We start from the raw sequence: 12,970 nt of genomic DNA, 5'->3' as shown, positions 1-12,970 counted from the left end.
CAGCACTGGTGAGGCTGCATCTCAAATCCCATGTTGTTTTGGGCCTCTCACTACAAGAAAAACACTGAGGAGCTGGAGCATGCAGTGAAGCTAGTGAAGGGTCTAGAGCATAACTTTTCTGAGGAGTGGCTGAGGGACCTGGGGTTTTTTAATCTGGAGAAGAGAAAGCTCAGGAGGGATCTTATCACTCTTTACAATTACCTGAAAGGATGTTGCAGTGAGGTGCAGGTCAGTCTCTTCTCCCAAGTAACAAGTGATAAGACAAGAGGAAATGGCCTCAAGCTGTGCCAGGGAGGTTTAGATTGAATATTAGGGAAAATTTCTTCACAAAAAAAATTGTCTAGCAATGGAGCAGGCTGCCCGGGGAAGCTGTTGAGTCCTCATCCCTGGAGGTACTTACAAGACATGTAGATGTGGTGCTTAGACATGATTTAGTGGTGGACTTGGCAGTGCTAGTTAATGGTTGGACTTCAAGGTCTTTCAACCCATACGATTCTGTGATCTATACAGGCTGGTGGATGAAGGGATTGAGAGGAGCCCTGTGGAGAAGGACTTGAGGGTATTGGTGGATGAAAAGCTGAGCATAAGCCAGCAAGATGTGCTCACAGTCCAGAAAGCCAACTGTACCCCGGGCTGCATCAAAAGGAACATGGCCAGCAGGTCAAAAGAGGTGATTCTATCCCTTTCCTCCACTCTCATGAGACCCCACATGGAGTAATGTGTTCAGCTCTGGGTTCCCCAGTACCAGACAGACATGGACCTGTTGAAGCAGGTCCAGAGGAATGCCACAGAGATGATCAGTGGGATGAAAGGCTGAGAGATTTGGGGTTGTTCAGCCTGGAGAAGGCTCTCGGGAGATTTTTCAGTATACTAAAGGTGGCTTCTAAGGTGGAGAGCGACCTTTTAGCAAGGCCTGTTGCAATAGGATAACAGGTAATAGTTTTAAACTAAAAGAGGGTAGTTTTAGACTATATATAAGGAAGAAATTTTTTACAGTGTAGCAAAACACTGGAACAGGTTGCTCAGAGAGATGGTAGATGCCCCAACCCCTGGGCGAGGGGATGTCTTATCCTCAAGGCCAGGTTGGACAGGGCTCTGAGCAACCTGGTCTAGCTAAAGGTGTCCCTGCTCATTACAGGTGATTTGGGCTTGATGACCTTTGAAGGTCCCTTCAAACACAACTATTCTATGATTCTAGTTGACACCCACATGTTCAAAGAGTCAGTTTGTGGCAGAGACATAAAAATCTTACTTTACTTTCACAAGATTTTAAGCTTTGAAACAGATTATTAAAAAGGTTTACCTGCTAAAAAAGCAGGTAAAGCAATCTAAACTGATAGTTAGTGGAAGAATCATTCCTACCTAGAGTACAAGTAAAAAAAAAGGAAAATTAAATTGCCTGCATGCATGTAAGATCATTTGTCCTGAAAGAACACAAGTTCACCAATGAGTAAAAAGATTACTACTAATACACAGAAACAGTCTCTTTATGATTTTATAGTGCTAAATTGTAATTTTAAACACAAACTACCTTTTTAACTTTTCCCTTGCATAAAGCATCTCAAACATATCTCCAATTTCATCAAAGTTACTTTAAAAAGTGCCAATATGTTTACTTTTCTCATTTTAAAGTAAACTGAATGCCCAAAAGGTAACTGATAACAAGAATAATAGTAATAGTAAAAATAAGAAGACCATTTAATCATGTAACTACAAAGTTTACTATTTTATATTCTAAGGTAAAACATTATTAGATATTTTCCACATAAGAGTTCAAAGCATCAACTGTAGTTTCTTTCCAGAGGAGGATTATCTTCTAACAATTCTTTTGGGTTGAAAGAATCTACTGAGAAGTGTTTAGTAATTTCTGCCTTAACTGGAAAGCAGTTTAAAACAAATATCTAATACATAAACTGCAAGAGGAACTTTTACTTAACAACTACCACAAAACACATACTAAGAAACTAGAAATCACAAAGAAGCTGAGCTGTCATTTTCAGTAAGTTACTTCACTAAGTGAACATATACCTTAAGACTACCAAGATCCAGGAGTAGTAAATTTGATGAATGGTCATAGAAACCTTTTTGTGGAACAATGATGTATGAAGCCATGAGGTTAATTTTGAGGTCAAGAACTTTCTGGGTTTCAATAATATACAACAAACCTGAAAAATAGTAAAATTAGTAAATACAAGCCAAGTAATCCATGCAGAAGCTACAGAATTAAAATAAGATAGAAAAAGAAATCCAAGTCTAGCTTTGAATGAGCTGTGAATGCTAGATAACTGAGTTTAACTACAGGTACAGATGCTCTTCAGTTTTCTTCTGAACCAATAATTACCAGCAGTCTTGAAAGAAGCAAGAAGCAAATGAAATTGTGATAGCCAAAAATGCTAATGGACAAGTAGAGACAACATCACAACACATACAGATCCAAAGCAGTTTCATACTGAACACAGATGAAATAAGAAGAACTGGAATTTGTACTGCAACTTGGAATTGCTGGGGTAATCTACTGTGCTCCATAGATTCAGAAACTTAATTGTTCTCGAAGTTCTTACTGGAAGTATCCAACTATACTGGACAAACTCCTAGGGTTGATGTCAGTATATTCAGCACTTTCATTCATGTGTCAAAATACAAGATCTCTACAGATAACAGCTAAGATGAAATTAAACTTGAGGAATGGTTTTACTGCCCAGTAACTGGAAAATAGATGAATATAATCAATATTTATTGAAGAATAAATAATGTGGTAACACCTGTACAGAGGCAGATGAAAAGCAACAACTCTGGAAAGTATTTAGAAGCTTCATTAGAGGACCAGTATCTTTGAATATATTAGTATCAATACGAATCAGTTTTTTAAAAGTATGAAACAATTAACACCATTTAGATACTCAGATGAACAATACAGAAAAGTTAGAAGTAACAAACCGTTTTCAACCCTGTAGGGAGTAAAAGAGAATAGATAGTGAAATACTATCTCAGGGTGTTAAGTGTATTTTACAAACGAATTTGAAGTTGAAGAAGATGAAGACATAAAATTATCCAATACCTAGAACAAACATTTTGTAATGAGACTGAAGAATTCAGGTTACTTAGGTATTGTGTTAGAAAGCTATGACTTGGATCCATGCATCCCCATGTGTAAAGATGTAGTATTTTCATATCCCTAAAATATAAAATTTGAGTGAATGTGCAATAAGAAGAGCATGCAGCACTTGCCTGTTGATGTTTTTTCACGAAACTCTTCCAGCTTCATCAGAGTTGCTGATGTCAACTGCTCTAAATGGACATCTTTTGGAGGCCTGAAGAAATCCACTAAGCTATTTATTGTCATCTGTTAAAATAAAACAAAAAAAAAGTAATATTTACTATTAAGATTTTTGAATATTTATACCTTATTGAAATATTTACTTACCGCATCATATACTATTTCCAGTGGCTGTGATTCTATTCTAAGCCTCTGATCTGCTTTCTCATCCAAAGGATTAGTCTCAAACATTATACTTAAGAGTGAGGTACTCTCATCTGAATACACCGTTCGAGAAGATAGGAGGCAGGGTGTACACTTTTCTCGAGACATGCCAGTAACTTCAAGTGAGGCAACTTTTGTTTCAAATCTGTAAAGAAAGGTAAACAGCATGTTTGTATATAATATCCATCTGGCTAGATACAATTAGATGGCAAGAGTATAAGGAATAAGCTGGGGGAAAAAAAAAAAAAAAAGGCAAAAAACCGAACAAAACCCAACATATCACTACCCTACTTTAAATATAAATAGCATAGTCTAAGGATATAAGACATAACCCATATGCTAACTGTTTTTAATTTCATTATCTTCTGTGTCTATTAGCCACTGCTCAGAAAAGGGGACCAAGTTGTTCACTTCATACACTTTTCATGACGACAGGTGTCAGGGCAAGAAACAGACATGCAAACTGGAATTCTGTATTATGAGCTCCGGAACTAGATGCCACAGCTTATTCTGGGGAACAGAAATACAGCAGAGAGGGCAGGGTTCCAGTGAAGAGAAATAAAAGAAACACCACAAAAGAAGCACAAGATTAACAGTCTCATAACTCTGAGGAAGTATTATTTAGGTGGTGGATTTATGTTCTCTCAATACCATGCCAACCTCTTGAACAGCTTTCAATTAAAGATCTTCCTTTATCTCCCAAAACTTAAAAGAAAGTGTTTCAATGTAAAAATATAATATTCTTTTCCCTTTTTCTCAGTACAATGCATTATTAGGACTATTTAGATGAGCAGGGGAATAAACAGAAAAGCTGCAAGTAAAATTTAAATCAGGCATAGAACTCCACAAGATCAATAGTATCTTAATATCAAAATAGAAGGGACAAGGTTTAAAGCAGGAAAGCTAGAATTTTTAAGTCATTAAATTTGAAATGAAAATAAAATATTACATACTGCTGTTTTTCATCATCTACTGTGAGAGCACAAAAGCAAGCCAAAATCATCTGTTACAGTCCTCTTCTGCAAATCTAAAGGCTCACTGAAAGCTCAAGAACCTTTCAGTCATGTTAAATGCCTATACATGTGATTACAAGATCACCTTTCAAGTGGTTACAAGATCACATACTCAGATAAAGTTTCAAAAGGAGTTAATAGTCACTTTTCAAAGCAAGAAACAAGTTAGTAAATGGCTTTCTTGTATGGAACAATGCTAAACTGAAAAAAAAAGGAGAAAATCTGTAGTGGCACAAAAAAAATCTGAAGCCAGAGAGAACTCAAATCATAGAAACTGTATCCATCTGTATATACTTCATCCATCAGTTGCAGGATGATTCTGCTGCTAAACTGCACATGAAATGACAGTGAAATATGGAAGTTAAAAATCATAACAGAGCCTTAAAATGTTTATTAGCCATCATCAACATTTCACAGACAGCAAAACCAGTTTGATAAAGAAAGTTCACCTTATTGCTTGTGCGCCTGGTCGCTGGGTAAATACAGTACTCAAGCCACCTAATGCAAATTCTACCAGCTCTGGACTTTGCTTGTTTTCTCTTATTGATATAGACATGCTTAGCAACTTCGCAGAGAACTTCATGGCTTCATACTAGATATGCAGGAAAAAACAACAACAGTGGATCATAAATACAGTTTATGAAGAGATGAAAACCATAAATACCAGTTTGATACTATTTTTCTAGTGCTATAAATAACTTACATCATAGCTGGTACAAAAGTCATTCCCAAATAGTTATTATGAAAAGGCAGGGTTATAGAAGAGTTTACTATGCTTACAAACATGTCTGGTGTCTCTACACCACATTTTCAGTTAAAAGGCCTCTGATGTAGACCTGGAAGGTGTCCACTGTATCATGCATGGTATCTCACATAAAAACTACATAGACTGTTTCTGAATGGTTCAGACTGTTGCTCTTCCTCACTACAGTCCTTTAGTCACTTCTTCTGTTATATAACCTATTCTACCTTATAACTAACCTACTCTACCTCACATACTATCACTCATATTTAAGATTCCGGAGAATCTCTCAGTGCACTTTCTTAAAAAAAAAAAAAAAATCTCAATATTGTAAGAGGGTATGAAGCATTTCATAACTTAAATATCAATATACTACTTTATATTATTTTATTTAACTTTAGCAAGCAAAATTTCTTTTTGAACTTTTTCAGAATATCCGAATTAAGCTATATAACCAGCCTCCAAAAACTACACAAAGCCAGAATGCACTAACTTAGCTAAGAAGTGTCAGAGTAGTATTCAAATATAGACACAGCTTTAAGTAATTTTAAAGGTGATTATTATCTTTATTAGCAGACAAAGCTATCAATTGTTTGGGATCACAGATGGTTTTGACTTACTGATTTTGGAAGGGTTGGATCCACAGCTGTTTCACTGTATCCAATTGCTGCATAAAGTTTAGCCTTCTCTTCAAGTGTCATCAGCTCTTCAAGACCTGTCACATTGCATGAGGTTAGTTAAACTCAGCACAGGTATCTCAAAAATAAAAATACTGCTATACACTTTCTGGTAGCTCTATAACATACAGCAGATACTGTTAATATTGCCCTAAATCCAAGCAAAATCCCTGCAGTTTAAATTACTTGAGCGTCCTAAAGCATGCTTTAAAATGCAGTTATACTTTTATTATGACCTATACCATTTCCAAGCCTGCTAAAAACCAGAAGCAACCTTTTCGATTTACTTTGTGTTCCACAACCTTCACTAGGTGTCCTACACTTAAGTGATTCAAACTCTAATACACTGCATGAAATAGCCAAATTACAAAATGAATGGAAGTAAAATTATGTTGCATTAACTGCTACTGTTTTATAGCACTTTCTTCAAGTACCCATACACAGTACCCTATGCAGACAAATACGAAAACTGTGGCAGAAGCAAGCACAAAGACAGCTCAAAGAGACCTGTGAAGGAATTGTAAGGTAGCTCTGTGACATGCAATTAACAACTTTATCAGCAAAACAAAAAGGCAAAGAGTAAATGCAAATGTCAATAATCTGACAGCCCAAACACTAAACAAATGCAGTGTTCCATTGCTAGGTACACACTATTCTAAAAGTAATTCCTAGTAATAAGGGAAAAAAAAAAAAAAAAAAACCAAAAAACCAGTAAGTGAACATACTTGAACCCTTTACTTCTTGTTTTTGTTCCTGCTTTTTTTCACCTGACCAGTTCCATATCCAACTAAACCAGCCACCAGAGTTTTCATCATCTTGTTTCACTCCTGGTCTGTAGATTTTTAATCCAGCCTTAGTTGCCTGAAAATTAAGAAATTTTCAAACAAGTAATTTTTGTAAGAAAAATATAGACTCAAGACCTGCTCTAACACATGAAAACATCATTAGACAGTCATTAAGAAAAGCAACATCTTATTTTTTATTTTTTGTCTAATAACTTTTTCAAGTACACAGTACATCATCATACTAATTCTCACTTGCCTAAAACCAGCCACCTTTATTAAAATAAAAGCAAGCAAAAAGCAGCAGCTGATTTATAGTCAATAAATGTTTCTTACATAGATTTTCTCTTTAGCTCTCACCACAAAAAAAGAAAAAAAAAAAAAGTCCACAACATTAGACTGTGCTCTACATACAACAATGCAATTATAAGGAATCATTAAAAATACATACGTAAGCAATTAAATAGCCAGCACAGGCCAAATTTTAATGATCCCTTTATTTTTCATTTCAAGATAGATGTCCAAAGCAGTAATAATAAAAAAAAAATTACTCTTGTAATACAGTACTTACTCTAAGGAATACAGAAAACTACATCTGGACCTGATATATGCAGCTGTAACAGCAAGGAAGCACTCCCTCCTCCCACATCCACTATTTCAACAATCCTGTCTGATGCCAATGAGTATTCCAATACTGGGTCCTCACAGAAAGTGCACACTACATCCAGACTTGAGCACTGAAACCTTGGCATTAGGGACAGCAAATGACCATCAAGTGATCTAAGAGACAGAGGAGTCTTCAAAACTGTAGTGGACTAAACAAACCAATTTTTTTTCTTCATGACTAATATGATCCAGAAAGACATAAACACTTGCAGATAAGCCCTGAATTTAGAGATGCTCTAGTGAATGTGATACCCAAAGTGAGCGAGACAGAGATCTCTCTTCTCAGCATCGAAAAAGCCCAAGACTTCTACAACACAACTAGGGAAAACAGCTGGCTATAAATCAGAATTTTAAAGGGATTTGTCACATCTATCCACCTACAGGCCAATGGAAAGCAGGAATCACCATAAAAACATAAAGGCTTCTGAACTGATGCTGTTGATTCAGCCCAGAGAGATGCTGCAGAATGTCAATTAAACAACACAAGGCCTCAAAAAATTTGAACAAAATTCTCCAAAGTCCTCTTTATCCAGGATACCAAGTCATTAAGCAGATGTTACAGTGAACAGTCCAAGGAAAGAATGGACAGAGCCTTAGAAAAAATGGCTGTCAAACCCTTGAAATCAGACATCAAAGAGTTGGTGTTGAAGAACTACTGCTATGGAAAAAAAGTAGTGATGCTTAAATCTATGATTCTCATCATGTTTGAGGGAGCAGCTGACACCAGAGTCTAAGGTAACAGAGGCTACAGAGAGAAGGGAGGACAACTGTACTTCTGCAAGGATGAAGAAAACATTTGTGTAGTACTGGAACCAAAGAAATTTCTTTAAGAAATCCTGATGAGCTTTCCCTGTCCTCCATTTACAACAGTTTAGTAATGAATACAGTCACAGTCTGTGGAATTATTCAGCAAGGTAAACTGTTTTCACTAAAAGAAAGGGAGAACATCACCCTGTATTCCAATTAAGGTGAATCATCTCTAAAGTCTTCTCTAGATTGAAAGCACAAAATTTCTCCATCTGATACAGGCTTGACACTTAGCCCACTGAAGCGGGTGTGTGGTACTAGTGATAAAGATTATAAAGTGGCCTAATGTAATATGGAATGGAATATATAAGGAATATAATACGGAATTGAATATATATGGAATATAATGCTCTTGCTACAAAGTTCCCAGAAAATCAGATGCTACGGTGTTCGCAAGTGTGAGCTGTGGGCATCTTAATTTCAAAGTCTAGAGAAAAGCAAGCCTTAGGAATTCAACTGTAAGGTATCTTTTTAAGAAACTAAAAATGCTTAACAGTAGGATCCTTTATCTGTCTTTACTCGGCCCATGTCTAAAGGGTGCTCCTTTATTTTCTAGTAGACTTAAGGCTAGCTGTCAGGATACCAAGCTAGTATTAGATTTGCCTCTTACAAGTCCTTTGAGACCTGCTAATAAATAACTGACAGATAGATGGAGGTAGAACTACAGTTTAGAATCACTGACTGATTTCAATACTTGGAAATAAATTCAGAGTTAGCTAGCAGATCCTACAAGATGCTTTTCTAACACTTTTCAAATGCAAGGTTTTTTTAAAAGCCCAAACATATGAAAATCCATTTGCTTGCAACCTATCATAAGCATTACAGAAACCTATCTTAAAACTCAGGACTGGAAAGCAGTCAGAAATGCAGCATGGTCACACTGGAGAAAACTAGACAGGAAATACTCTGGGATCTCCATCACCTTACAAAAAAGTAGGAGGAAGAAGATAAAACCAAAGAAACTACATGTCACAACATATAAACATACAAAAATTAAGCAAAAACTAAAACAAACAAAACAAAAAATTCCCAAAAACTTCTGGTGAAAAGTACACCAGGTCAGCCAAGCATCTGAAGGGGAGAGACATGAACCTGTCTTCTGGTTCTGTAGAAGTCTGAATTCAAATCATACAGGCATCCAAATGTGGTTGTATATACAGACAACCAGAAGGAAAAATCACATTTATGTATTGCTGTTTAGAGTTTTGGTTTAGAAACACCATATCTATCACTGCAGCTTTCATGCCATACTTAATACCCTCCACACACAAAAAGAAGAGAAAAAAAAAATAAAATCAAGCACTGTCATAAGAAATTATTGACATTCATAAAGTTTAATTATCAGTACACTATTTCAGATTCTAAATATCTCTCTGTTTACTTTTAGTCACATTGATAATTAATGGAGAAAGGAGACTTTGCAGGTTTCAGAAAGCCTATACAGATTTTACTTGAGTCTCCTGGAATGATGCTCAGACTAGTACTACACTGAAAACTAAGCAGTATACTAACCTAGGAAAAACAAGGCTAACAACTGTAACTATTCAAGTCACATTGTCTTGACTACTTGCGATTATCTACTTAAATGTATTCTGCATTTGCTGTATTCTGAATTATTTGCAAACAGTAACAAAAGGTCCACATACTACACATAGAGGTGTTCAGCCTACATAACAGGGTATCAGGAAGAAAGAAATAAACTAGCAGTCTGGGTTGGGGAGTTGAGGGGGGGGGAAGCCTGAAGCCTTGAGTATAATTGCTTACGATTTGACTTATACTATCATACTTCGACCATATTTTCCACAGTAGATGTTCCTCACCAGAAGTGGAAAGGAATTTATCCCAGATCAGTTATTCTGAGGAAGTAGAATATGCAGCTATTTATTTTTGACTTAATTACAAGCTGAAACTTACTATGCCTTCCAATAACAAATTGGAAACACAAAGAAAATAGACCTTATGATGCACAACTCTTATCACTAAAACTCAAATGCATCTGCCTAAAATCTCCATAACCTCATGTTGCAGTTATTCTTAGATTCACTTAAATGATGAAATTTTACCTCAACTTCCGCTTGTTGCCTTGCTAGAGTAATGTTAAAAATATCCAAGGCCTTTTCGAATTCCTAGAAAGAAGGTGAGAGATTATTTTTTTACAACTTCATCTGGTTACGTTTCACAGCTCAGTTTTACAGGGAATTACGGTAAACAACTTTCAGCACAAGTTAATTTGCTCAAGCTGAAAACTTAAATCTGGAAAACAAAAGCACATCAGTTTAAGTTTTGCTTCACTGGAGTTACTAATTTAAAAAAATTATCTAGTACGTTTATTAATACTACTCACAGAAAAAGGTACTGATGAAGTTGCAAGTTTGGGCACTGAAAGTTTAACTTAGTACTGACTTATGAACATATACACATTAAAATTTAAGCAAATAGCAAGGAGGACAGTATTTATGTCTTTAAAGGAAAAAAGGCTAACCTCCAATAATTTTAAGATTTCTTCATTAGGTTTTTTTGATGTTATCTTTGTTTTATACATCTCTTTATAGCTCTTCACTTGTTTCCTATGATGCCGAATATGTTCCCATGACCACATTTGGAGCTTAGGTTGAACATTTACTTCAAGGATGCCATAAATAACATATTTCCACCTAAAGCAAAGACAAATGAAGTATAGTTTGCATTTATTTTCGTATATTGAACAGACACCTAGAGCTATGCAGACTCCCACTAAATACAACTTCAAGTTGTAAAAAGTGAAATCCCTTTTCTAATAATCACACTTCTGATCAACAGAGGAACCCAAGGATTTTATTTTTCTCCACAAAGTTGACTGATTTCTATTTCAGAAATTAAAAAGCAACCTTCTACAAAAATTGGCCACAAATATGTGTGTGTGAATAATCAAAGCATATTTGTAAGGAATTTTCTGAAAAGAATCAAATCTCTGCCATCTGTGTTGACAATGTTTGTCTATTTGCAGATAACAGCTATATACTTGTAATAGTACCTAACATATAAGGCAGTGTCCTTCATTAAAACAGAGTTAGGATATTAAAATACTATCGGACTTCAGTTTCTGATAATGATCTTTAAGAAAGTAAATGAAGGCTTTCCCGTATCATGTCCTCACCCTTGGTTTGAGATCCTCACCATTTTTTTTTTTTAAACACTCTTAGTTTCAGAAAAACAAGGAAAACCAAAAGAGAAGACTTAGTTTCAGAAGGAAATCAGCTCTAATGTCCTTAGGTAAGGAACAATCACTTGCAATTATTTCAAATTAATAACTAACAAATTATTTACAAAGTCTGAGGTAGCCTACCATGTCTTGGCATTGTTGTGCAATGGAGCATCAGGTCTGTACTTCCTATATGGCAGATTTCGAGTCATCATATCAATAGACTCAAGAAGCTCCATAACACTGAAGTACTAAAAAAACAACCAACCAAAAAAAAAAAAAAAAAAAAAAAAAAAAAAAAAAAAAAAAAAAAAATCAAACTGTTATCTTTCTCAGAACAATGTGAATCAAGCCTTTCTTTAAAAAGAAAATAATTTACAAAGAAAAACAAGACTAAGTAAATCAATTATTTATTAGAAAATTTCAGACTGCTTTTCTTATTCTTGCAAACTAACATTTTTACCACATTACATCTAACTTCAGCAAAATAGTTTATACCTGTGGCTTGTTGAATTCAACAGTTATATCCTGTAAATTTACATTTAAATCCATTTTTGGTGAGGAAAAGTCAACATCAGATCGAGGATTCATAAGGAGTTTGGCTCTAGCTGAAATTGGGCGGAATACTAAAAAACATAAGTTGACATAAAAAGTGCAATTAAATTATTTAAGACTGCTATAAATGACACATAATGCTTATCATAGCTAAAGTTATGATAGATTATTAATTTTAAAATCCTAGACTTCATCAACATATCTTTAAATGTAATACAATCTACACTCAATTTTCAGTATCATTCTGGCAACATCTGTGGAATAAATCCAAGCCCAAGTAAGCATGAAAAAAATTAATATGGATCCCAGATAAAGCAAATCACATAACATAAAAACTTTCTGCTCTCAGTATTTTTTCATCTGTTCCTCAATTCAGCAATATCAGGCATTTAAAGCCATGTCTAGATCAGCATTTCCATTGTTTCAACAACTGATCTAAGAATAAGAATTCATGTATTATATGTATTTGTGTAAATCCTATTTTTATCAAATAAAATATCTTAGATTTCAACAGAAATACTGATAGACCATCTATACAGCAAATATTCTAAATTCACCAAGAGGTTCATACAAATGGAAACAGACATTTTTGCAAAATGAAACCATGTTTACAACAATTAGTTTTGTTTCATTTTAAGCCCTGTATTTCTTGAAGCTTATTTTACTTTTAGCTGCACATCTTATATGGTAGCATTCTTATTAATCTTCTCCTTGTATTTAGCTTTAATCTTAATTATTCATCCTTCCTATGTGTAAGTATTATGTCTGCATTTGGATCAAATCAAAAAAGCTTTAGACAACCGATGATGTTTAAACTTATTTTCTTGCGAAAAAGAGTCAAAACTAGCAACTGGAAAAAACAAATAAGAAATCAGAAGAAATTACTAAATAAGTTTCCTGGCAAAGCAAGTCTCTGTCAAAGCAAGAGACACAGAAGGCTTCCCTTTCAGGCAAAGGCAGCAAGAAAAGCCGATAAACCTAACAGTGCCCTTTTAAACCCTGGCTATGGTGAACTGAGGACTTGCTTGCTAAAGAACAAGGCACTTCAAGGCCATTCTGCCTTGTA

The 12,970-nt window shown here is 35.1% G+C and overlaps 1 protein-coding gene across 7 annotated transcripts in view; it reads right to left on the bottom strand.

Annotated features, from left to right (window-relative positions):
- Window positions 1–12,970, bottom strand: part of VPS13A (vacuolar protein sorting 13 homolog A) — a 104,149-nt gene that overhangs the window by 76,688 nt on the left and 14,491 nt on the right. For 6 of the 7 annotated variants that reach the window (XR_013958690.1, XM_080636871.1, XM_080636872.1 and 3 more), the window contains exons 11-20: window positions 11,848–11,975; window positions 11,494–11,600; window positions 10,651–10,822; window positions 10,232–10,294; window positions 6,639–6,774; window positions 5,857–5,951; window positions 4,944–5,086; window positions 3,425–3,626; window positions 3,229–3,343; window positions 2,029–2,165 (exon numbers count right to left, since the gene is read on the bottom strand). Coding sequence is in view for 6 of the 7 variants with exons in the window: in XM_080636871.1 (XP_080492997.1) it covers window positions 2,029–2,165; window positions 3,229–3,343; window positions 3,425–3,626; window positions 4,944–5,086; window positions 5,857–5,951; window positions 6,639–6,774; window positions 10,232–10,294; window positions 10,651–10,822; window positions 11,494–11,600; window positions 11,848–11,975 (1,298 nt within the window). In the remaining variant the exon portion in view is untranslated. The remainder of the gene's footprint in view (window positions 1–2,028; window positions 2,166–3,228; window positions 3,344–3,424; window positions 3,627–4,943; window positions 5,087–5,856; window positions 5,952–6,638; window positions 6,775–10,231; window positions 10,295–10,650; window positions 10,823–11,493; window positions 11,601–11,847; window positions 11,976–12,970) is intronic. The other variant, XM_080636873.1, reaches the window with a different exon arrangement.

The sequence above is a fragment of the Psittacula echo genome, assembly GCF_963264785.1.
Source record: "Psittacula echo genome assembly, chromosome: Z".
Lineage (NCBI taxonomy): Eukaryota > Metazoa > Chordata > Aves > Psittaciformes > Psittacidae > Psittacula > Psittacula echo.
Note: the sequence above shows the minus strand (reverse complement) of the source record. Positions and strands in the feature narration are given on the sequence as shown.